The sequence below is a fragment of the Muntiacus reevesi genome, chromosome X (genome assembly GCF_963930625.1).
Source record: "Muntiacus reevesi chromosome X, mMunRee1.1, whole genome shotgun sequence".
Lineage (NCBI taxonomy): Eukaryota > Metazoa > Chordata > Mammalia > Artiodactyla > Cervidae > Muntiacus > Muntiacus reevesi.
This window is the reverse complement of record NC_089271.1, coordinates 8,184,294-8,210,428: the sequence shown is the minus strand read 5'-3', so window position 1 is coordinate 8,210,428 and position 26,135 is coordinate 8,184,294. Positions and strand designations below refer to the sequence as shown.

The following is a 26,135-nucleotide window of genomic DNA, read 5'->3' as shown; positions in this document are numbered from 1 at the left end:
GTGTTGGTTGCTTATTCGTGTCTGACTCTTTGCAACTCCATGGACTATAGCCCACCAGGCTCCTCTGTCCATGGGATTTCTCAGGCAAGAATAGTGGAGTGGGTTGACATGTCCTCCTCCAGGGGATCTTCTCGACACAGGGATTGAATCTACGTCTCCTGCACTGACAGGCAGATTCTTTACCATCTGAGCCACCCCTGAAGGCTAAGTAAATCCTTGTCCTCTCTGAAAAGAACTGTTAGTTGATAGCTTTTCCCTTTTCTCTTTGGGTGCCAGTAGACTCAGATTGTTCCAAGGCAGTTCAGTAGGCTTGGCTCCTTAAATTAGCATAAACACAGTGGTATGCTGGTCAAAGTTCAATAACCCAACTCTCCAAGGGAGGGGATGGGAGGGGTTGGCAGGCTTGATTTGTAGCAGTTGCAGATGGCAAGGGTGTAAATTCTTCCACCACAGCCAGCTTCAAACTACTGAGCCTGTAGTTGGACAGGGGCATTATAATATCTCCACGGTACCCAGGTAATTGAAGTACATTCTTTTATGTGAATCTTAGTTCTCTGACCAGGGATTGAAATAGTGTCCCCTGCATTGGAAATGCAGAGTCTTAACCACTGGACCAACAGGGAAGTTCCGGAAGTAAACTCTTTTCTCACACCTAGACAAGGGGCAACTTTTCTTACCCAAGAACTGGCTTTTGAGAAAAGCTGTTCCTTATCCAGGTGCTTCGGAATGGAGATATGATTTTTGTAAAACTGCACTGCTTCAATATATTAGCCACTAACCACATGCTGGAGAAGACTCTTGTGAGTCCCTTGGACTACAAGGAGATCCAACCAGTCAGTCCTAAAGGAGATCAATGCTGAATATTCATTGGAAGGACTGATGCTGAAGTTGAAGCTCCAGTACTGTGGCCACCTGATGTGAAGAACTGACTCATTGGAAAAGACTCTGATGCTAGAAAAGATTGAAAGCAAAAGGAGAAGAGGGTGGCAGAAGATGAGATGGTTGGATGGCGTCACTGACTCAGTCAACCTGAATTTGACTGGTTGGATCTCCTTGTAGTCCAAGGGACTCTCAAGAGTCTTCTCCAGCATGCGGTTAGTGGTTACTATATTGAAGCAGTGCAATTTTACAAAAATCGTACCTCTAATCTGAAGCACCTGGACAAGGAACGGCTTTTCTCAAAAAGCCACGTCTTGGGTAAGAAAAGCTGCCCCTTGTCAAGGTGCGAGAAAAGAGTTTATTTCCAGGGATAGTGGAGGACTGAGGAGCCTGGCTTGATGCAGTCTATGGGGTTGCAAAGAGTTGGACACAACTGAGCAACTGAACAACAACCACTACAAGCTGCTACTTACATTTAAGTTAATTTAAATTAATAAAATTTAAAATTCAGTTCCTCAGTCATACTAGCTACATGTCAGGTCAGATCGCCACACACAGCTCGTGGCAACCATATTTTAGTGCAGATATAAAATAACTCCATTATCACAGATCATTCTGTTGGACAGTGCTGTGAAGCATTTCTTTTAAACTAATTTCATTGCAAGAAAACAATTTGTGATTATTGTTCAGGGAATTCTGCCTGTAATTACAGGGCAAGGAAAGCATTCTGGTGAGTGTCTGTTGGTGGGAAAGACAGAAAAGCACAGATTCCAGAAGGCTGCATACTTATGGCCACAGGTCCCAGGCAAGATGTTTCCGAACACCACAAAATGTGTAGCCTTCGCCTTTGGATCTAACCAGGGGCCTGCAAATCTTGATCCAAAATAACAGGAGTGAGGGACTTCCCTGGTGGTCCAGTGGTTAAGAATCCGCCTTGCAATGCAGGGGACGTGGGTTCAATCCCTAGTCGGTAACTAATATCCCACATGCCTCAGGACAGCTAAGCCCTCTCTTCACAACTAGAGAGCTGGCACTCTGCAACAAAAATCCCTTATGATACAACTAAGACCTGACACAGCCAAACTAATTAATTAAATGTTTTTTTTAAAAATGAGAGGGCATGTGTTTTGTCAAAGCAAAAAATGAGACGCATGACAAGACAATATTGTCTATCTACTTAAAACCATAAAAACAATGACCGCAGCAATTTGTAACCCTGTTCAGGAAATACTGACTGACACCACCCACCCTGGCCAGGCATGATAGTAACCACTTGCATGAGTTATCTTCACTACAGAGAGTCCTGATAAGGAACAAGTAACTAACGACCTACCACCAACCAGAAGAATTTGAGGAAAACTCCAAAGGAGAGAGGGGACGCCAGCCCATAAGTCCTACCACTTCCCAGAATCCTCCTTGCTGGCGTCCATCGTGGCTGAACAATGCATGTGTGTGCACCAGGAAGGACCCTGCATCAGACTGATTGGCCAGAGACAACCCGGAAGGTAATCCCATTACCATAAAACCTGAAACATTGAGTCACGTGGCAGAAGCAGTTCTCCTGGGTTCCCTTACCCTGCTGCTCTCTGCCCAGACGCCCCTTCCCAATAAAGTCTCTTGCTCCGTCAGCAGGTGTGTTTCCTCAGACAATTTATTTCTGAGTGTTAAACAACAGCCCATTCAATATCCCGGCACCAAGAAACCAAGTCTCCTATGAGAAATGACCATGTCCAGGTCAGAAACATCTAGTCACTCAGGGTGGTGTTACCAAAACCAAATGGTCTGCTTGCCCATTGCAAAGCAAAGCAAATCTACTGCTACCGGGTTGTGTTGAAGTAAAGCACAGCATTTACTGTAAGGCCAAATAAGAATGGGCAGCTCAGCTCAAAAGACCCAAACTCCCCAATAGCTTTCAGGAAAGGATTTTTAAAGACGGTGTGAGGGAGAGAGTGGCAGGGTATGTAATCAGCTCATGCACAATTCTCTGATTGGCTGATAGTGAGCTAACAGTGATGTTTCAGGAATCTCAATCAACTTTCTGGTTCTAATGCATCTGGGCTCTACCTACATGCTGGTGATCAGCATGCAGTTAACTCCTTCCACATCATGTCTGCCCAACAACTGAAGGATATAGCCTAGGGTATTATGTATAGCCCTTAAGGAGGAACCGAAGACTCTTCTTGGCTTTGTTTTATGGCTAAACTATTACTAGTGTTGCTTGAATATTTTCTTTTGTTCCTGTATTTTGTTTCTTATTAAATTTTTCTTTTTGGAACTCAGGGAAGGTCTAAGACGCTAACACTTTTCTACAAACGAGGTGGGTAGAAGACATGAGGCCTGGGCAATGTCTGTCCCCAAGAAGGCTTTGCAGGGTCCTGTTCCATTTCAGTAACAATGAAGCCATCTCAGACTCATAGGGACATATAAAAAGGACCCAGGAGTCAACCAGTAGAGGCTGCCCCAGCCACAGAGGGGAGAATTTGAGCATCAGTAAGGACAACAACTTCAATGGGTTAAAACACATCAAACATGTTTAAATTTATGAAAGACTGATGCTGAAGCTGAAACTGCAATACTTTGGCCACCTCATGTGAAGAGTTGACTCATTGGAAAAGACCCTGATGCTGGGAGGGATTGGGGGCAGGAGAAGGGGACGATAGAGGATGAGATGGCTGGATGGCATCACCGACTTGATGGACATGAGTTTGAGTAATCTCCGGGAGTTGGTGATGGACAGGGAGGCCTGGCATGGTGCGATTCATGGGGTCGCAAAGAGTCAGACACAACTGAGCGACTGAACTGAACTGAATAATTATTTCTCCCGGCAATCTTGATTCCAGCTTGTGCTTCATCCTGCCCAGCATTTTGCATGATGTACTCTGCATATAAGCTGAATAAACAGGGTGACAATATACAGCCTTGAGATACTCCTTTTCCTACTTGGAACCAGTCTGTTGTTCCATGTCCAGTTCTAACTATTGCTTCCTGACCTGCATACAGGTTTCTCAAGAGACAGGTCAGATGGTCTGGCATTCCCAGCTCTTTAAGAATTTCCCAAAAAAAAAAAAAAAAAAGAATTTCCCACAGTTTATTGTGATCCACACAGTCAAAGGCTTTGGCATAGTCAATAAAGCAGAAATAGATGTTTCTCTGGAACTCTCTTGCTTTTTTGATGATCCAGCGGATATTGGCAATTTGATCTCTGGTTCCTCTACCTTTTCTAAAACCAGCTTGAACATCTGAAAGTTCACGGTTCATGAAAAAAAAAAATTCCAAAAAGAACAAAAAAAATTGATCACCACTGTAACAGTGGTGGGAATCATTTTCAAAACTAGTAAATAAAAACATCAAGCATTTATCTTGCTTTTTCCAGACAAACTGTACTGCAGATAACCAAATAGGTAAATTTCTCTTTATAAAAAAGTTGTGGTGGTAGTTTAGTCTCTAAGTCGTGTCCAACTCTTGTGACCCCATGGACTATAGCCTAAGTATTTCAAAGTAAATAGTAATGTCTTAAAAATTGAGAGAATATCATTATTTTGCAACCTTTAGTGAATTAATGGATCTCCTATTGACTTCCTTGGACTGCAAGGAGATCCAACGAGTCCATCCTAAAGGAAATTAGTCCTGAATCTTCATTGGAAGGACTGATGTTGAAGCTGAAGCTCCAATACTTTGGCCACCTGATGTGAAGAGCTGACTCATTTGAAAAGACCCTGATGCTGAGAAAGATTGAAGGCAGGAAGAGAAGGGGATGACAGAGGATGAGATGGTTGAATGGCATCACTGACTCAATGGATAGGAGTTTGAGTAAACTCCGGGAGTTGGTGATGAACAGGGAGGCCTGGCATGCTGCAGTCCATGGGGTCGCAAAGAGTCAGACATGACTGAGCGACTGAACTGAACTGAACTGAGGTACTGATTATCAATAGTTGCAAACCCAATAAAAAGAAAAATTATAATTCACTTGATAGATGAATGTATGTCTTGCCCCCCATCCCAGCCCCCCAAAAAGAAAGGGAAAAAAAAAAGAAACTGGACTCTGATCAAGCTTTTAGATTCAACAACAGCTCTTCTCTGCATTTAATTTTAGGAAATAAAATTTAGAAGAACATGTTAAAACTATACCTACAATGAGATACAATGAGCCAAGTCCAGACTGTGGGAGATTAGAGAACACAAAACTTTGTTTCTTCAACAAACTACAAAGATGTGTGTATGTGTGTGTGGGGGGATAGGTTCTGTGAATTAAAAACAAACACAGCTCCAGTGAGATATCATTGTACACCTATTAAGATGGCTAGGAAAAAATGACAAGTGCTGGCCAGAAAGTGGAGAAATTGAAGCCCTTGTATATTCCTATCCCCGGTAGGAATATAAAATGGTCAGCTGGTTTGGAAAAGTTTGGCAGTTCTTCAAATGATTAAACAAAAGAGTTATCGTATGATCTAGCTATTCCACTTTTAGGTATAGACCCAAGAGAAATAAAGGGCTATGTCCACACAAAAAATTGTAGCATGGGGTGGGAGGTGGGAAGGAGGTTCAGCAGGGAGGGGACAAACGTTATGCCTATGACTGTTTCATGTTGATGTATGGCAGAAACTAACACAATCAGTTCAGTTCAGTTCATTCGCTCAGTTGCGTCCAGCTCTTTGTGACCCCATGAACCTCAGCACACCAGGTCCCCCTGTCCATCACCAACTTCCGGAGTTTACCCAAACCCATGTTCATCAAGTCAGTGATGCCATCCAACCATCTCATCCTGTCATCCCCTTCTCCTCCTGCCCTCAATCTTTCCCAGCATCAGGGTATTTTCAAATGAGTCAGCTTTTCACATCAGGTGGCCAAAGTACTGGAGTTTCAGCTTCAAAATTAGTCCTTCCAATGAATACCTAGGACGATCTCCTTTAGGATGGACTGGTTGGATCTCCTTGCAGTCCAAGGGACTCTCAAGTCTTCTCCAACACCACAGTTCAAAAGCATCAATTTTTCAGCACTCAGCTTTCTTTATAGTCCAACTCTCACATCCATACGTGACCACTGGAAAAACCATAGCCTTGACTAGACGGACCTTTGTTGACAAAGTAATGTCTCTGCTTTTTATTGTAAAGCAATTATCCTCCAATTAAAAAATAAATTAAAAAAAAAACACTTGTACACAAACGTTCATAACAGCATTATCCCTATTAGGTAAAAAGTGAAAACCCAAATCTCCATCCACTGCTGAACAGATAAACACAATGTGGTCTATCTATGCAAAGGAATATTACTCAGCAATAAAAAGGAGTGAAGTCCTGACACAGGCTACAACATAGATGAGTCTGGAAAACATGATGCTGAGAGAACAAAGCCAACACAAAGGCCACATACCAAGTGATTCCATTATTAGGAAACATCCAAAATAGGCAAATCCACAGAGAAAGATCAGTGGTTGCCAGCGGGTAGGGGAGGAGAAATGGGGGTGACAGTTAATGGGCACAAGGTTTCTTTCTAGGGTGAGGAAAAAGTTCCACAATTGATTGTGGCATTTGTGCTATGACTAAACTTAACTCTTAATATACTAAAAACTGATGAATTACATATTACATGCTTTAAACAGGCGAACTGTACGGTATGTGAATTCTATCTAAAGAAAGTCCACCCTCCTACACTCACCAAAAAAAGCACATGGGCTTTCAAAAAAAATCCCCGAAACAGATATTTGGAATCTGCTCAATTAAAAAATGAATGACTCTGAGACAAGTGAAAAGGTGAATCATAGATGATAAATGCCATTGAGGAGTTATTAAATGTTATTAAACGTTATGTTGTGATAAGGCTGCTGTGCATGTCTTTCTCTCTTAGCCATACATACTGAAATGTTTCTAGCTGAACCAAGAAGATGGATGAGATTTGCTTCAAAAGATGGAACCGAGGACAGGGGAAAGTTCGGTGTAGACCAAACAAGATGGGCCAAGAATGATTTATGTTGAAGGGGTGGGGGAGAGGGCTTTACGTGTGTTCATTGTACTATTCTATTTTCACACCTCTATTTTTATGTGGAAAAAGCTGCTGTTTTCAGTCACAAGTCACATCTGATTCTTTGAGACCCCATGGATTGCAGCACGCCAGGCCTCCTTGTCCCTCACAATCTTCGGGAGTTCGCCTAAGTTCATGTTCATTGAATCAGTGATGCCATCCAACCATCTCATCTCTTATACACATTTTTATACATTTAAGTCTATAATTACATTTTAAAAAATCACACAATTCCCATTCTGTTTTTAAGGCAGGTTAGTTTAATTTTATAGAAGAAATACTTTCAAAAGATACAAATGACAATTAGAACAGAGACAAAAATAGAGATGAATACTGATTATAACTTATTCCCACAACAGAAGGTTACATATTTTGGTGGTGACAGTTAAGTTACCAGATGAATGGAAGGCCAAATTCCCTTTTATTTGCTGTACTGTTCCTAAAGGACCCTGGTGGCAGACTTTGGATTGTTTCTGGACTAAACTGCTGATAAAACAAGGCAGAGGTTTCTCACCACAAGGCACAGTTATGGACAAACTTAAACATAAGAAAATACCCCTTAAGACGATAGGACTTCACTTTTTAGACATGTGGGATATTTTCCAGGGGCTGGCAGTTTTAACCAGTCAGAAGCTGCAAAGAGAAGCCAGTTACGGGACATTGCATCCTCCTGCCTCCTCAGCTGGCCTCTATGGCTGTCCACCTGCCCCTTCTGGCCACAGACTGAGTGCAGCAGGAAACCCATCACCTCCCCTCCTTCATCTGCCTGGCTTTTCTTTGCTTTCTTACTATGGTCCCATTCAGGTGCAAAGGCAGACAGACTCAGGCGGGAGAGAAGGACACACAGAAAGGTGCAAGCAGTGCTCCTGGAACTGATGTCAAAGCACAGATTGTATCTGTTTCTAGAGACGCAAAGCAGGGATTTCTTTTTCATTAAACTCTGGGGTGGGGAAGCACGCCAAACAAAAATCATCAGTCTCGACTGGGCAGTGACATTTATCTACAAATCCTTGTAGGCTTTCTGTACAGGCACGGTGGGTTTCCCTACCTTGCCACTTTGTAGGACTTGAAAGTAAAAGCTGCTTCAACCCTTCAACCCACTTAGTGCTTCACATGGCAACGTGGCTACAGAGTGCCTAGGCAAGGCGGCTGGGACTGCCCCACTTTCGGAGAGCCATGCACTGGAAATGTACATGATTTGCTTTCCACACACCCCAGAGCCCAGCGCCAGCCAATTCGTCAGTCTCAACAGCTGGGGAAAAAGAGGGCCTGCCACCATCCTGACCCATTCACTAATGCTGTCTCCTGGCATTTTTTGGCAGGCACTGATGTTTTATGTGTCTCTACCTCTGTTGTGGGTATGTATACAGGGAAATGAGCAAAGGAAAAAAAGAAAAAAAAATCGAGACTAGAGGCAGAGATTCATAGCAATAAGTGGCAAGTGTGAAAAAGCACAAAGTTTTCAGCTTTACCACCACTGACAACTTCACTGTCCGTGATAGGTCAATGAAATGCTTTTACAAAATTCATTTTTAATAAATGTGAAAATGAAGGCAGATTATACAAGGGAGTGGTTATAGATTAATGAGAAGAGAGATGATGCTGATTAAGGGGGAAGGGGGGACACTTTCAAGGGAAGGGCAGAAAGACGGCAGTGTGGGGGCGGGGGCATTTTCTCTTACATTTTGTGTGATTCACCTCGTTTACTTCTTCGAGGCCTCATGAAGAAGAGTGCATTCCATAGATAATAAATACGTAGTAGGCAAACTATACCATTTGGCATTTTATGAGGACGGTATAGTTAGTACGTAAAAAATTTTTTTCCTCGTGAGCTAGTTCTAAGATTTCTTAAGAAATATCAGGACAATTCCAGTATGGGGTGGGGGCCATCTGATTGAAAGCAAATGCTCTCCTGTGAGCCACTTGCTGGCTAGATATGGCTCCCACAGAAGCCTGCTTCCTAAAAAAAGCGCCTTGGAAGGTTCTTGTGTCCGTGCTGTGACGGCTCCATCCATCAGCGAATCCACTGACTCACCGAAAACACACCTTCCTTCTCTTTTCACTTTCCTGCAAGCAGAGCAGAAGCTCCACCACTGCCCTCTTGGTTGGGTCTTGGTCTCGATTGGATAGGGCGGACTAGAAAGGCAGAGGCCGGGGGAGGGCGGGCTGTGTGGCTGCCGCCAGGGGCTCAAAGACAGCCTTCAGACCTGGGGCCACAGCGACACTAGGTGCCCGCAGAGCACCAGGCACTGACTTACGATTGAGCCCCTGCGGTGGCACCTGAGCCCCTGTGGTGGCATCTTAAGGGAACACAAAGGGTGCCAAAGTGTATGATATACATGATAAATGCACGGAGGAGGAGAATTCAGCACATAGTGTTTGCATTTCGGGTGTCAGACACAAAACCGGCCCCAAAGTTCCATTCTACCGCATGACAAGTACTGAAGAACAAAATTTCAGTCTTAAAATACATCTTAAGTCAGTATTTTCCTTCAAGGAAAAAAAAGTACTATAAATAAATTACAATACAGTGAATTTGCCTGAACTCACTTCGTTTCTGTCTTCCAGCCTTTAAGTCAAATAAAACAGCGTTAAAAACTGTACACTTTTAACATGATAATTGATCTCTTATAAAATAACCTGTCTTCAGAGATGTCAATTTCACAACAAGGAAAAACCAAGCCCTGTTGCCGTCACTATTATAAAATATATATGTATAGATATATGTGTTTTGTTTTTATTTTTTTTACAAAGTGTGTATATTAATAGCTTTGCACAAATATTTTAAAGACAAATTTAGCTAGCCTAAGAACTTCATTAAAATAAAACAGGCAGATAAATACTTCATGTGTACAAAGCATTACATCAAACATCATCGGCAGGCAGAGGAGGTACATTAATCCTTGGTCTTGTAAAAAATGCTATCTTCTCCCTGGGATTGGAAAGAATAACACGTTAGAGGTTGACAGAAATCCAATAAAATCTGGCAAGAGCATCTGCTATCAATGAGAGCTTTTCTTACTAAGAGAATACATTGAATTTCAATTCCCAGGAGCACATCTGTTTGTATATAGATTCTCTAAATCTTTTTGTGCCCCCCCCCCAATTTTAATAGAGATTACAAAGCCCCATGAGAGCAAGGGTTTTTCTTCAGTGCCTAGAATGGTGCCTGGTATATGGAGGTGCTCAGTAAATTTTTTCTTTATGAATAAATGAAAAACTATACAAGTTCTAAATCATAATTGACTACTCTTACATGAAAGGTCCAGAACAGGCAAACCCAGATGTATAAAGGAGAACGGTGGTGGCCAAGAGCTGATGGGAGGCTGGGATGGGGAATGACTGCTTAATGGGTCAGGGGTTTCCTTCTAGGGTGATGGAAATGCTTTCAAACTGGACAGACTGTGACTGTACTAAATGCCATGGAACTGTTCACTTTAAAGCAGTTAATTTTATGTTATGTGAATGTCACCTCGGTTTTGTAAAAAGCCAAAAACAAAAGAAAATGGATATAACTGGGTAATTTTCCTCACATAAAAAAATAAAAACAGGGAAAGCTAGTCTATGCTATTCAAATTCAAGATAGCGGTTATTCTGGTGTGGGAAATCTGGAAATGCTGATAACATTTGATTGTTGCTGTGTAGTGTTTACACAACTCACTGATACATTTCATATGTAGGATATGCAGGCTTCCCTGCATGTCTATTATGATTCAATCAAAAACTAAAAAGGCAAAGGTGATATGCGTATGTATCTATATGTGAATCATTGTGTTGTTTACAACAGCAAACATCTGGAAAGCAGCAGGGGATAAACTGGTTAGAAGTAAATTATATCTATTAGATGAGAGATTACTACCAAAAAGGTAACAGATGATGTAGCAACAGGAATATTTTACTTTAAAAAAGAGCAAAATGCAAACTCCAACATACAACTAGCTGAAAAAAACAGTGCTGGGGGAAAAAAGATCAGAAGAGAACCGCACAATGCTAACAGCAGTGAAGATTCCCGCTTTGTTCTCAATCTCCTGTGGGTCTTTTTCAATACTTAACTTGACTTTTTATAACGACAAAGGGCTGACAGTAAAAAGCCTGCGAAGTGTGACCCAGGCTTCTCCTCACCTGAACGTCTGCACTTGGATGGGCTCTTTGAGGTTCTGCCCACGCAGCTGGCACACCCCCTTAGAGGCCTTCCTCAGCATCTTCTCGGCTGCCTGTTCTTGATGGAAGTCAAGTTTGGTCTGTCTCGTCTGGAACAGCAACCAGCAACGCGGGGTCAACCAGAAGGTTTCGCTTCTCTCGTTAAGTTAGAACGCCGGAAGCCCCCACCAGCTCCGGCGCAGGAGGGGCACCGGGAGGGGGAGAAAGGCCCGCCCGCTGGCCGGCCCGCCCCCTTCGCCCCGCCCCGGGCGCCCGCTCACCTGCCGCTCGGCCTCCCGCAGCAGGCTCCGGAAGCGCTCGTCTCGCAGCAGCCAGGCGGGCAGGTCGGTGTGGCCGCGGAGCTGGGCATCCTCCAGGCGCTGGCGCAGCTCGCGCAGGGCGCACAGCTCCTCGTTCAGCTGCCGCTGCCGCGTCCGCGACGCCTGGAGGTCCAGCTCCAGGTCTAGGGATGTGCGCGCTGCCAGCGCCGCCAGGGACCTGCAGGGCTGCAGTCCAGGGCGGTGAGCACCCCACTCCCCCCCGCCCCGCCCCCGCGCCCTGCCAGCAGCTTCTTCCCCTGGCCGATCCCCATCTCCTGTCCCCTACTCCAGAGAAGGGGCCGCTGGAGGGAGATTTCTCAACACAACATCCATGTGGGCGACCAGGGTTCAAACCCATGTCAAAGAACAAGCCAGTGACAGCCAACTGTCCGCTGGAAGGATCACCTTAGGTTTTGGCCCAAGTGCACAGAAATATACCCTCTCACATGGGGCAGGCTGGGATCATCTTTCTCAAGTGCTATTTGACAATATAAGCGAAAGTTAACTTGACGTGAGCTTTCTTTCGTTCTGATATTTGATTTTGACTTGCATTTGAAAAGCACAGGTGATGTTGTGCAAAAAGGTATATGAGAAAAAAAATTCTAAATAGCTAACAAGAGAAAGGGCTTTCCTGGTGGCTCAGACAGTAAAGTATCTGCCTGCAAAAGGGGAGACTCTGGTTTGATCCCTTGGTTGGGAATATCCCCTGGAGAAGAGAATGGCTACCACTCCAGTATTCTTGCCTGGGAAATTCCATGGAGAGGAGCCTGGAGGGCTATAGTCCATGAGGTTGCAAAGAGGTGATGGTCACTAAGCGACTAACACTTTCACTTAACAAGAGAAAAGTGATCAAATACATTATGAGGCCAGCAGAGAACGCAGCTATTGAAAAAGATGAAACCTATACCAACATGGCAAAATCTTAATGATCTACTGTGTAAGGGAGGAAAAAAGCATGATATAAACCATGTGAGGGCTTTCTGTTTAAACACACAATGTCAAAAAAAGTTCCTTCCCAGGGAATTCCCAGATGGTCCAGTGGTTAGGGCACCCCCCTCCCTTGGGTTCAATTCCTGCTGGAGAACCTAAGATTGCAAGCCACGTGGTGTGGTCAAACAAACAAACAAAAAAACATTCCTCCCTGTATAAGCCTGAAGTAATAAGCAAGTCTGCTGTTTTTAAGTTCTAAAATGAGAAAAGAATTTTGTACATGCAGTTGAGAGCAGTACTTCCCACTGCATGGCAAACAACCCTGGGGAAGGCAGTTAGTGCAACAAAATCACAAATCCATGAGCATATATCAACGTTCTTCAGAGGATTGAATAACTGTATGTGTTTTACATACTTGTAACACTATTTTGCACATATGCAGAAGTTAAATGCAAATGTAAGTGACTTGATAAATACAAATTCATGTAAAAACACTGCTGAATTCATAACAGAGTTCTTAACCAAGAGTGACTTAGCCACTCAGGGGACACTTGGCAACATCTGGGGACATTCTTGGTTGTCACAACTGGGGGGTCGGGTGGTAGCACACGCTACTGGCAACAAGTGGGTCAAGGCCAGAGATGGAGCTTGGCTTCCTACGGTGCACAGGATGCCCCCACAACAAAGAATGATCTAGGCCAAAATGCCAACAGCATTGCTGTTGACAAATATGTTTGTAGTTGAATTATGTATTTTCTTATCATTCTCAGCCAGTGGCTACTGTAAACAAAACCACCACAAGGAGATCTGGGAATTTATTTTTCTTTAAAAGAATCCTTCCCCAGGAAAGTAAGGGAACCACTAACTTACAAACTAAAAGTAGCAAAACTTTGTACACTGGTGTGATGTGGGAAAAAAACTTGGTTATATAAAGGACGTGAAAGTAACAGTCTTATGTAGAAGAATGCTCCATGTTGAAAGCCTCAAATTTTCTAAACTGTATATACTTGCTTGTCAAAAAAGAAAAAAAATCTGATATAGAATGGCTGATTGTTTATTAATTTACTATATTTTCAAATGTAAAGATCATGTATTATCTTTGATTATGACATTATCTTGGGAAACATAAATATTGGTAACATGCTGTCTTTATATACAGTTTTAAGAAATTACATCTAAGTAAAGAAGAAAATATATTACCTTTTAAATAATATAGCTACCTTTTAAATAATATAGCTAAAAATATTACCTTGTGAGGCTTGTAGAAATAGCTCCCAGGGTACACATAGACTACACATTAGTCTATGTGGCACATACCTGCTTATAGCGAAGGGTTCGTCTTTCCAGAGTATTTCGCACAAAGGGGGACTTCCGAGGCAATGTGGAACTGTCACTGTCACTACGATAAAGCTGCATCAAAAAGACTAAGGTTCAGAAACACTTCCTTAAGAATTCACATGCATCCTCTGTGTACTCTGAATTGGATTACTCTGTTTCTCCTGTAGGTACTCACACACCCTTAAGGCTTTTAGAGTTTTTACCTGGACTCTGGGTATCACTTAAAAGAAAACCTACACAAAAGTTTCAAGCAAAACAAAGGCAGACCGAATAAGCGGACCAACCCCCACCCCCACTCCTTCCTTGCGTCCATCAGCCAAACCAGCTGAGGTTTCCAGGCTGATCGAGCAACACAATTTCCATCTTATCAGTGTCAACTGCCACTTGATACGGTGGGATGCTCATGAAAGCCTGCGCTGTCCTCAGCATTTTTCACTTTTTTATCAATCGTTCTTGTCTGCTGTGTTTCTAGCTTTGGCAAGAGCTGGAAAGAATGCGTTCCAGGAAAGAGCCCCATTCCTGGCAGGAGGACAAGTGCACACCACTAACGCCCACTCTGCTCACCAAGGGAAAAAGCCCGCTTGTAAAAAGAAGAATAAATAATGCCGACTTCATGGGAGCCAAGACAGCCTGTATTTCATTTGGCTGTGGGTTCTTGTTTTAGGATCGATGTATATCTGCGTGAAAGCAAAGTCCTTGCCTTCATGGCCTTATTTTCCACACAGAGTTAGATTTGCTTGGGGCAAGGTGGGGAGATGAGACCAACATCGATTTCCTACCCACCCATGCATGGTGTTCCTTTAGTGGTATCATTTGTGAGAACATATATGCCTTTTAGCATAAATTAGTAAAAAAAATTAATAATAAAGGGAACATAAAGAAAACATCTAGACAGGTGGCAAGGAATCCCAACTTACTCTGCAAACGTACTGGCTTCGTGCTCCAGGTGAGAAAGTCTGAGAACGGACAATGGTGCTGCTCCGAACGAAGGGCGAGCCGCGGGCCCTGCGGCTGGGCCTTTCCTTCCGAAGACTTGCTACGTCTTCGGGGAAGAGATCTTCTGTGTTGGTCTCCTTATCAACCTACATACAATTTATTACCATGACTTTTACTAGGACATAAGCAATCAACTCCATGTGACCCACTCTTCCGTCCTCCACATGGACTTCTAGGTGGTATTTCACACTTAACACGTCCAGAATTTCTGATATTCCCTTGGCCAAGAATCTTGACTTAACTAGTTTGTTCGAGCAAAAAAAGTTTTTGTGTCATTTGGGACTCAGCTCTCTTTCATACACCCTGTATCTGGTCCAAGATCAAGTCCTGTTGGCTCTGTGTTCAAGATTAAGCATGTTGTGACCTCTTGTCATTGATTCTCCATCTGGGTCACCATCATGTTCTGCCTGCTCAGTGCAGGGGGCTTCTCACCTGGCTCCCTGATTCCACACCTCCCTCCTCCCTTCAAATGCTTCTCAACACAGTGCCAGAGACATCCTGATAAAATTGAAGTAGGACCCTGTGATTCCACTCCCAGGTGTATACCCTAAAGACCTGAAAACAGGTGTTCAAATACTTGCACACAAACAGGTTCACAGCAGCCTTATTCAAACAGCTGAAAGGTGGAAGGAGTCCAAACCTCCATGGACGGATGAGTAGATAAACAAAATGCCCTGTACTCACACAAGGGATGAGGAGGGAAGTGCTGACAGACAATGACAGTGTGCTGGGCCTTGAAAACATCAGGCTGAGTGAAAGAAGTCAGTCACAAGACACAGTGTACTGTATGATGCCATTCATTCATTCATTCATTCATTCATTTTTACTGAAGTATAACTGGCTTACATTGTTATATTAGCTTCAGGTGTTCAAGATAGTGATTCTGTATTTTTATACATTACAAAATGATCATCATGATAAGTCTAGTTACCATCTGCCACCGTTAGAGCTGATACAATATTACTGACCATGTTATTTCCTTATTTTATAATCTCCCTTATTTCCCTCATCCCTGCACCTCCCCCATCCTCCACCCTAGCAACCACCAGTTTATTCTCTGTATCTATGAATCTGTTGCTGTTTTGTTATGGTTGTTCATTTGTTTGGTTTTTTTAGATGCCACATATAAGTGACCCATAGAAGAGGGAAAAGTGGAAGCAGTGACAGATTTTATATTCTTGGGCTCCAAAATCACTGCAGATGGTGACTGTAGACATGAAATTAAAAAACGCTTGCTCCTTGGAAGAAAAGCTACAACAAACCTAGACAATGTATTGAAAAGCAGAGACATCACTTTGCTGAAAAAGGTCCATATAGTCAAACCTATGGTTTTTCCAAGTGGTCATGTACACATGTGAGAGCTGGACCATAAAGAAGGCTGAGTGCTGAAGAACTGATGCTTTCAAACTGTGGTGCTGAAGAAGACTCTTGAGAGTCCCTTGGACTGCAAGGAGATCAAACCAGTCAGTTCTAAAGAAAATCAACCCTGAATATTCATTGGAAGGACTGATGCTGAAGCTGAAGCTTCAATACTTTGGCCACCCGATGCGAAGAACTGACTCATTGGAAAAGACCCTGATGCTGGGACAGATTGAAAGCAAAAGGAGAAGAGGACAGCAAAGGATGAGATGGCTGGATGCCTCACTGACTCAATGGACATGTATTTAGGCAAACTCCGGGAGACAGTGAAGAATAGGAGAGCCTGGTGTGCTGCAGTCCATGGGGTTGCAAAGAGTTGGACACGACTTAGTGACTAAACAAGTGAAATCATGCAGTATATGTCTTTCTCTGACTTGCTCCATTTAGCATAATAATCTCTAGGTCCATTCTGTGCTGTCGCAAATGGCAAGATTCCCTTCTTCTTTACAGCTAGTATTTAATTTCACACACACACACATACCACATTTTCTTTACCCATTTATCGATGGACATTTAGGTTGTTTCTATATCTTGGTTATTATAAATCATCCTGCAATAAACATTTGGGTGCATGTATCTTTTCTATTAGCATTTTTGTTTTCTTCAGAAAAATATCCAGAAGTGGAACAGGTAGGTGTATGGTAGTTCTATTTTTAATTTTCTGAAGAATTTCCATACTGTTTTCCACAGTGTTGACACCAACTTAAATTCCCACCAACAATGCACAAAGGTCCCCTTTTTTCTACATCCTCTCCAATGTTTATCTGCCATTTTTTGGATGACAGTCCTTCTGATAGGTACACGATGATATCTCATTGTGGTTCTGATTTATATTTTCCTAATGATTAGTGATGTTGAGCATCTTTTCATATGTCTGCTGGCCATCTGAACGTCTTCTCTGGAAAAATCTCAATTCAAGTCCTCTGCCCAGTTTTTAATTGGGTTGGTTTTCTTTTCTTTTTTTTTTTTTTTGATGTTGAGTTGTCTTGAGTTCTTTGTATATTTTGGAATATTAACCCCCTGTCAGATATAATGTTTGCAACTATCTTCTCCCATTCAGTAGGCTGTCTGTTTTCCTGATAGGCTCCTTCACTGGGCAAAAGTTTTTAGTTTGATAAAGTCTCATTTGTTTATTGTTGTTTTTATTTATCTTGACTGAGGAGAAAAATACTAAAATATAATGCATTGCCAAGATTAAAGTCCAAGAGCATACTACCTATGTTTTCCTCTAGGAATTCTATAGTTTCAGACCTTACATTTAAGTCTTTAATCCATTTTAAAATGGAATGAGAAAGTAGTCCAGTTTTCCCATTTACTGAAGAGGCTGTCTTTTCTCCGGTGTATTTCCTTGCTTCCTTCCTCATAGATTAGTTAACCATATAAGGATGGGTTTATTTCTGGGCTTTCTAATCTGTTCCATTCATCTATGTATATTTTTTTGTGCCAGTACCATACTGTTTTGCTTTCTATAGCTTTGTAGTATAGTTTGAAATCATAGAACATGGTACCTCTGGCTCTCTTCTTCTTTCTCATGGTTTGTAAAAAACATAAAATTTACATTTTTTAGTGCACAGCTCAGTAGTATTAAATATATTCATATTGTTGTGAAAGAGACCGCCAGAACTTTTTCATCTTCCCAAACTGAACTCTGCCACCATTAAACAACTATTTCCCATCTCTAGCCCATGGTAACCACCATTCTACTTCCTGTCTCTATTAATTTAATTACTAAATTTAGGAATTTCATGTAAGTGTAATCATACAGTACTCATTCTTTTGTGACTTGCTTATTTCACTCAGCACGATGTCTTCGAGTTTCATTCACATGGTAGCATGTGATGTGACTACCTTTCTTTTTAAAGGTAATATTCCATTGTACATATACGTCACATTTTCCTTATCCATTCATCTGTGGATGGACATGTAGGTTGCTTCCACCTCCTGGCTACTGTGAATTATACTGCTATGAACGTGGATGTACATGTATCTCTTGGAAATTTTCTTTCAATTCTTTAGGTTGTACATCCAGAAGTGGAATTGCTGGATCAGATGGTAATTCTATCTTAAAATTTCTGAGAAACCTCTACACTGTTTTCTATAGCGGCTGCACCATTTTACAGTCCTGATCTTTGTACATACCAATTTACATTTCTAAATGTACCGCTTTCTAAAATGAGAAATCATTCTAAAATTGCAAGCCCTTCTTCCATATTGTTTCATCCTTCAGTAGCCCCTTTGACTACCTCCACTGCTGCTGAGTTGTACTGATTTACCCTGTCTGTTGCCCACAAGGCAGGACTTGTCATTTGTTTCTTTGCTGCTACATCTGCAATGCCTAGCAGCTACCACGAGCACAGGCTGAGAGAAAATGCAAATGTGGTGAAGAACTAGTGACTGAGGAATCCAGGTGAAGGGGTTACAAGTCTCTATTGTACTATTCTAGCAACTTCTCTAGAGATTCAAAGTGCTTCAAAATGAAAAGTTGCGGGAGGAAGACACACTAAGCAAGTCACTCCCCTGACTTGGACCAATGCTTGTAAAGGTCTGAGAAAGCTGGATGCTGGCAATGACTGGTAGCCATGCCCAGAGCATCTCCTCCTGAGGTGCTGTTCTTAATGTCACAAATGGAAAATAACTACAAGTGTCTAAAACCTTAGGGGCCCATGAAATATCCCAAGCCACATGTGACCCTGAAGATGGGAATGGGTCATCCTCAGATGGCTCATGAATGAGTAAAAATCCAGCCTTTTTAGTTTAAAAAGACAAATGTTTCCATGGTACTTGCTCTTCACAGATGCAAAGGCATTCGCTTGGCTTCCCTCATGCAGGGTACACACTCCCCTCTCCAGGGCAGTGCCTGGTACTGTCAGGCTAAACATTAGGGGATCCATCATACCCCTTGGCCTTTTCTACTTACCTTAAGAGCTGGGGGCTGAAGTTTCTCGGGGCCATAAGTATCTGCCTGGCCAGCAAATGTGTGTCCATGGATAGAGTCAACACCAACGCAGCAAGGCTCTGGGTGCGGGGGGCTGGTCTGGGCGCAGCTGCTACAGCCACTGTCCACCGAGTCTGCCTGCCAACTCCTGCAGGTGGACATGGCAAAAGCCCCCAAAATGTTCATCAAGGACTGAGTTCACTGCTGCACTTAGAGGACTGTAGCAGAGATGCTCAATATTGCTTCTCATGACTAAAGATGGGCAGTTTTCTCATAAAGTGAAAGGCACTTAGGTTCTCTAGGGAAGAGAGTGAGTGCTATGAGGCCTTTCATCTAGAGGGTCTGTCTGTCTCACCCAGTTGCAGTCGCTGAAGATGCCAGGACCCTGGGACCACCTCTCTGAGTCCTCTCAGCTTCCTGCCCATCCCTGAACCCACCCCTCTGCCGTGCACTTTCCCTCCTGAAAATAAACTCCTTTTGAAAATAAACCCTGAGAAAGCTATTAGGAAGAAGTAGCAAGCTTTGGAAACATGATGCTCTTTACGGAAAAACGTGGAAGTAAAGCAACATGAAAGTGCCTCCGGAAAGGCTCTGCCAGAAAGCTATACACTCATGGTGCCGCTCCTCTGAGCGACTCCTCTATTGCAGACACATCTGCCCTAGTCAAGCATTCACCCAGAGGCAGCTCTGGGTAAGACGTAAAGGGGCATCACATGATTCTATTTACATGAAATGCCCAGAACAAGCAAATCCTTGGAGATAGCATGGAGATGGGCAGTGGCCAGGGGCTGAGAGGACTGGGTGGACTGCTAATGGGGATGGGCTTTCCTTTTGGCAGGATGAAAATGCTCTAAACTTGCCTGTGGCTTTGGGGGCATAATTGGGTGCCTGTATTAAAATCCACTGAACTGTGCACTTAAAGGGGTGAACTGTATGGTAGGGAAATTGAAATATGAAAGTCAAAGTCGCTTAATCATGTCTGACTCTTTGAGACTCTATGGACTGTAGCCCACCAGGCTCCTCTGTCCATGGGGATTCTTCAAGCAAGAATACTGGATTGGGTAGCCATTTTCTTCTCCAGGGAATCTTCCTGACCTAGGGAATGAACCTGGGTCCCTTGCATTGCTGGTAGATTCTTTACCGTCTGAGCCACCAGGGAAGCCACTGGTAGGGAGATTGTATTCCAATAAAGCAGTTAATAAAGAAAAAAACCAGAATTTTAAAGGCCTATTATATCCAATCTGGGCAGAGGGAGCCCTCAACAGTCCCCCCACTTTAAGAAAATTCAGGAACAGGAGGAAAGGTGAAAAGCCTGTGCCTACAGCTGGAGTCAAAGTATGGCCTTCACGAAGACATACATACATACAACCCCCTCATGAGAATCCCAACTTCTGCGCAAAGGTATCCAAGAGTCGCCCAGCACATTCTGCAGAAACTAACACTGTAGCTGCTTCACTCCAGGAAGATGCGTTGCATCTTTCTCAGGGGCTGCCGGCCACGCTCACCTCTCAGATACGGCCTCGGCCTGCTCCTCTTTGCACTCCATCTCCAGGATCTCCTCCTCCGTGTACTCCAGCTTCACGCGCTCCTCGGCCAGCTCTCTCTCTACTGCCTGCAGTTGCGCTGTGGTTCTCGCCAGCAGCACCGTCACTGCGTCCTGGAGGACAAAAGGGATATAGCTGAGAAGCAGCTGAGGCCAGTGGTGTGTGGTGGTGAAATGGAATGCCCGCGGGAGCACCCTCCTGCCCTGGTTGGCTGGCGGCTGTCTAGTGGCCATCCCTGGCTGCCCTCCAGTGGGAAGCAGCTCAGCCCTGGTTGACAGCAAGTTAGTAACTTGGCCTTTTTAGGGAGCTCTGAAGGTTCAAATTTTAAAGCAACCAATGCATCACTTATGATCAAGAACATGCTGCATTAAAAAACATCCTGAACAGCCACATGCATCACTATGTGCTCAGTTGCTCAGTGGGTGAATCAGCAGGGTCTCCTGTGAAACAAACGTGTGTGTGCTAAGTCGCTTCAGTTGTGTCCGACTCTTTGTGACCCCATGGACTGTAGCCTACCAGGCTCCTCTGTCCATGGAATTCTCCAGGCAAGAATACTGGAGTGGGTTGCCATTTCCTTCTCCAGGGGATCTTCCCAACCCAGAGACTGAATCCACGTCTCTTGCATTGCAGATGAATTCTTTACCACCAAGCCATCGGGGAAGCCCAAGCATCACTATAGTCCATTTTTATTACTTCTCTTGAAACCCTGCTTCTTCATGGCCACTGTGTTCTAAAACTACTATTCCTATCACCCCAAACTCTGTTATTAAAGTGCTAGCCCCTCAGTCATGTACGACTGTTTGCGACTGCATGGACTGGAGAGCCCCCCAGACTCCTCTGTCTGTGGGATTCTCCAGGCAAGAATACTGGAGTGGGTTGGCATGCTCTCCTCTAGGGGAGCTTCCCGACCCAGGGATTGAACTCAGGTCTCCTGCATTGCTGGCAGATTCTTTACTGTCTGAACCACCAGGGAAGTCCATATTTACATAGCTGTTAGAAACAATGTCACCAGGAAGAGCCTGTCTCAAAGCCGGGCCACCTACTGTCTTCCCGCAAGCAGCCAGTGTCAGGTCCCGGGCGGCACAGTTTCCTGGCCGCTCCTCCTCCCGCCGGGGTGGCTCAGGGCCAGTGAACACCTGGACTGAGTACCATCGAAGCTGCATCTCGCTTGAATCATAATCGGTCAGGTTAATCTGAGCAATGCCCTGCAATGTGTTTAAGGAAAAAAAAAGCACAACAGGTCCTGAATGACTGCATCTTAATAACTGATGAGCATCAAATAAAGTCACCCTTTAATGTTAACCACAAAGGCCACACAATTTTTCACTGCTATTCAAAGGCTGCATGCATGCATGCTACGTCACTTCAGTTGTGTCTGACCCTTTGTGACCCTGTGGACTGTAGCCCTCCAGGCTCCTCTGTCCACGGGAGATTTCAGGCAAGAATACTGGAATGGGTTATCATTTCCTTCTCCAGGGGATCTTTCTGACCCAGGTATTGGATCCATGTTTCTTTAAGTCTCCTGCATTAGCAGGCAGATTCTTTACCACTAGCGCCACCAGGGAAGCCTAAAAAGGCTGCAGTGAAATGAAAGTCATCACAAAGGATCTAATGGGGGAGCTCCTTGCTTGCAGGTTCAGCTCAATCAGAAAGTGCTAGAAGGGGAAGTAGGGCAGAGAACGGACAACGTGAAGTGGTGGATCAGGCTCAGGGTATGCCACTCAGAAGAGCCGGTGATTCTCACAGGAATTTTTGAAAAAAGGTTGGTGGAACTCTTCTCTAATTCTGACACTGAGGGAGTGGGACTAAGGGGGTAAATTCCAACCTTGGAAAGAGAGCAGCCTGGTTTCTAAGCCCTGCCCTGGCTGCCTAGGTAAAGATGGATAGCTGACCCACCCGGTTCCAAGGTTGCCAGATAAAATAGTGTGCATCTGGGTGAACTGTCATTTCAAATAAACAGCAAATTTGTTTAAAAAATATCAATTCTGTCCCAAATATTACACGGGACATACTTATACTAAAAGGGATCCATAGTTTATTTGAAATTCAAATATAACTGACCATTCTATAATTCTATCTGCCAAGGTTATCAGACCTATTTATTAGTTCCTGTGACTGAAGATGGGGATACTTCAGAAGTGGTTACTCAGACGTTTTACAAGTATTCGCTGAGATAATACACAAGTACAAAACAGTTGACAAGATAAGGGGTTTTATCACTACTTTTTCTCCTCCCTACGACAGAGAGCCTTTGACAGCAGGACAATTTATCAACGCCCCACCACGGACCTCAGGCAGGCAGGGAGGGAAGATGAGGAGGCAGGGACAGGCCATACCAGCAGTTCCTCCTGCAGTTGTGGGTTCACGGAGCACACGTATAACTGAAGAGACTTCAACGTCACCATGTTTGAATGCACAGGGATTCTGAACACTTCATTAAATACCAGGGGGGCTTGCAATTCCAGAGCCTTCGAGCAGTAAGTGTTTGGTGTGCTGGAGTCAAGCGGGGGCAGATAGACACGGATGTGTCTGCAACCGAGAGAGGGAGGAAAAAAGCAGATGGAGGCAGCATTTACTGACACAGCTGCATGGGACACTCGTGGACCACAGAAGCATGCAGATACCCCACCTTGTTTCACTGCCCATATGCAGAGTTTTACTGTCTTTTGGAGAAGATTCTTTTTGTCAACTAAGAGTAAGGCCAAAGAACTTACATGCCCCTGGAGATCAGGGGGAGAAAACCCACTCACAAAGGGAAGACTTCCAGGTCAGTGGTTAGGATTTGAGAGGGACTCAAATGGACATTTTGCTTTCACCATCTTTGTGGGAAAAAATCTGGACGATCTCTCCATGGCCCCTTGGCTCCCTCCCTAAGCTCTGCCTGCTGCGCCAGGCTGTGCTCCCTGCCCTGTTCACCCCCAGCATGGAAGCCAGCACCCAGGAGACGCTCAAGCATCAGTGGATGCCGCAAACCCTCAGCCACCAAAAACCAGGCTGCTTCCAAGGGCTTTGTGAGGCCAGTCTACAAAGATGACTCACGGAAGGGGAGGGCGCCATCTGGCCTGAACGCCCATCACAGTGGGGGCTCACCCACCTGGGTAAGTGGGACTCCCCCTTCCACCCACTGGGCACCCATCTTCCCACTAGGGAAAACTCGAATTTCCTTCTCCCGGTTCTGGCACCTCATCTGGTCTCAAGAGCTGAGTACTGTCACTACTAAGCCTTGTGACCAGGAGGGACATCTTAAGCTCAAAGGCTGCCAACAAAGGGCACACAGCCCTTTCTCATCATGGCCACACACATAACCAGGCTGGCTCCCTGAATGCCACCTGCTTCCAATAATAAACCAGCCTCTTCTTAAAACTTACAATCTTTTCTATTTCAGACAGACATGCCCTGGCGTTTTATTCTGAATTCAGGTTCTAAAACAGGCTTTTCCCCTGCCCAAACAGTCAAGCAGTACAGGTCAGCCAGCAGTGCAGTGTGGAGAAGGGCCTGGGGGAGCTTACATTCTGCAGTCTTCCTTTACCATCAGCCCAGCAAAGTTCTTCAGTTGGAGCACGTTCACAAGTAGGCACTCATTGGCCCTGTCAAGCCTGGAAAATAAAACACAAGTTTGCAGACTGCAAACTCCCTGAGGTGGACAAATCCTTCTGGTGCAACTACTGCAGTGGCCCCCACCCCACTCCCAGGAGACCAGTGCGAAGTCTGGGAACATTTCTTATTGTCACATCAAGTGGGGGGGGGGCACTGGATCTTGCTGCCACTGAACACTCAAGAGTGCACAGGATGGCCCCCAACCAAGGACCCAGAACCAAGGTCATGAGTGCCAACACAGAAACACTCGGCTAGGATGACAAGAGTGAGCAAAAGAAAGCTGCTGGGATGTAAACATCCTGCCTTGCTCCTCTGAGCACTGCTGGTTATCGCCTTGATAGAACCTGCAACTAGGGGACTTCCCTGGTGGTCCAGTGGCTAAGACTCCATGCTCTCAATGCAGGAGGCCGGAGTTCGATCCCTGGTCAGGGAACTATATTCCACATACTGCAACCAAGAAGTTGCATGCCACACCTAAAGAGCCTGCATACACAACGAAGACCTGTTGTAGTCAAATTAAAAAAAAAAAAGAATGAAACTGTAACTAGAATCTCAAACACTTTGTGTTGCAAAGCACCCATCTCCCTGGGCTCCACAGGGTGACAGTCCCCAGCTCTGACTTGGTGTCGGAGGACAGCAATGGAGCTGCTTACACAGGTCCCTTCATCCCTCCTGGCCTGTGGGCAGAGCTCTGAGTTGGTAGGTGGGCCCCAATTTGCCCATCATCTTCACGATTCACAGGGAAAGAGTCTTCTGTACTCACAGAAATCCAACATAGATCTGGGGCCCCTCGTTACTGCAAGCATCTCCACGAACAGGCTCGTCAGCATCCTCACTCCTGAACACAACCAGAAAAGGACCCATTACTCCAATGGGACGTGGTTACTGCAGGCTCAGCAGAAACTCCCGCTAGGAGTGCCTCTTAGAGAGAGGGGCTTTATTAAGTGGGGACCGAAATAAATGCTCTAAAGTGAATGAAAGGGCATGGCAGGTCCCCAGGATCCATGACGCCATCGCCCAGAGTGCCTGCCGACCAAGTGGTATTTCTGAGAAAATAACTGCATACCTCTGAAGACCACATGTGATGTTTAGGACAAAGTTCAAAAACATGTCCTTTAAAATGCTACACAATAAATGAATGTGTACAGATACCCGAGGTGAAATAAATGACATCAAAGGTCTCAAACAAAATAAAGCCCAGAATCGTTCTGCCCTTGAAAAGTGATTCCTTGAGTTGAGGAAAGTAGGAGGGATGGAGAGGCATGGACATCCATTTCAAGTAAATATCTTTTCTAGAAAAAAGCAGGTGTCTCTTGCACACTGATTCTCCTTTTCCAGCTCTACTGGGCTTGTTCCTTTCACTGCCCCCCACCCAGGGCTGGAGAGAGAGCAGTTGTCCTAGAAACAGGGAGCCAGACCAGTCCCCAGACACCAACCAGGAGCAGAGGGGTTCCCTGGGAATGCTAAGAGCCCCCTCCTGGGTGGAGAGAAAGTAGAAGAGCTGCACCCACAGACACACACAGTGTCAAGCCAGACAGGGCTGTCTTTTGGGAAATGAGCCCAGGGAGGGGAGAAGGTCAGCTTCTAACCTTTTGTTGGGAGGTTCAAACACGCCACTGTCGCTGGCCAGGGAGTAATCAGACCGGCAGGTGGACATGTGGCATGGTCTCTGCTCCAGCCTCTGGGCGCTGTCTTCTCGAAGGGTCACTGCTGTAAGCAAGAGACATGGCAGGGCTCAGGAGGTGACAGTGCAGGAGGCCAGGTCACAGCACAGACAAAGGCACAAAGCGGCAGAGACAGGCCAGCATGCGCACAGATGTGTGCTTAACCACAGTCTGCTCGAGAACCCTCTGATAATGAAAACTGGAAGATACGGGCTTCCAGCTACTTCTTTAAAAGCTCTTTAAATGACCATAAATCTCCTTTCACCTCTTTAATGAGCACACAGGACAGAAGGTGGTAGGAAGGCCCTGGGCATGGTGGCACTCTGAGAGAGTGTCAGGGAGAGAGAGATCACTC

The 26,135-nt window shown here is 44.6% G+C and overlaps 1 protein-coding gene across 4 annotated transcripts in view; it reads right to left on the bottom strand.

Annotated features, from left to right (window-relative positions):
* Positions 1-7,134: 7,134 nt before the first annotated feature.
* WWC3 (WWC family member 3) overlaps positions 7,135-26,135 on the bottom strand; it is a 109,433-nt gene continuing 90,432 nt past the window's right edge. For all 4 annotated transcript variants that reach the window (XM_065915149.1, XM_065915150.1, XM_065915151.1 and 1 more), the window contains 12 exons: positions 25,706-25,826; positions 24,880-24,954; positions 24,029-24,115; positions 22,856-23,048; positions 21,563-21,724; positions 20,481-20,632; positions 18,958-19,123; positions 14,543-14,707; positions 13,605-13,697; positions 11,319-11,543; positions 11,020-11,147; positions 7,135-9,829 (listed from right to left, as the gene is read on the bottom strand). In XM_065915149.1, coding sequence (XP_065771221.1) covers positions 9,763-9,829; positions 11,020-11,147; positions 11,319-11,543; positions 13,605-13,697; positions 14,543-14,707; positions 18,958-19,123; positions 20,481-20,632; positions 21,563-21,724; positions 22,856-23,048; positions 24,029-24,115; positions 24,880-24,954; positions 25,706-25,826 — 1,634 coding nt within the window. In that variant the 3' untranslated portion in view covers positions 7,135-9,762. The remainder of the gene's footprint in view (positions 9,830-11,019; positions 11,148-11,318; positions 11,544-13,604; positions 13,698-14,542; positions 14,708-18,957; positions 19,124-20,480; positions 20,633-21,562; positions 21,725-22,855; positions 23,049-24,028; positions 24,116-24,879; positions 24,955-25,705; positions 25,827-26,135) is intronic.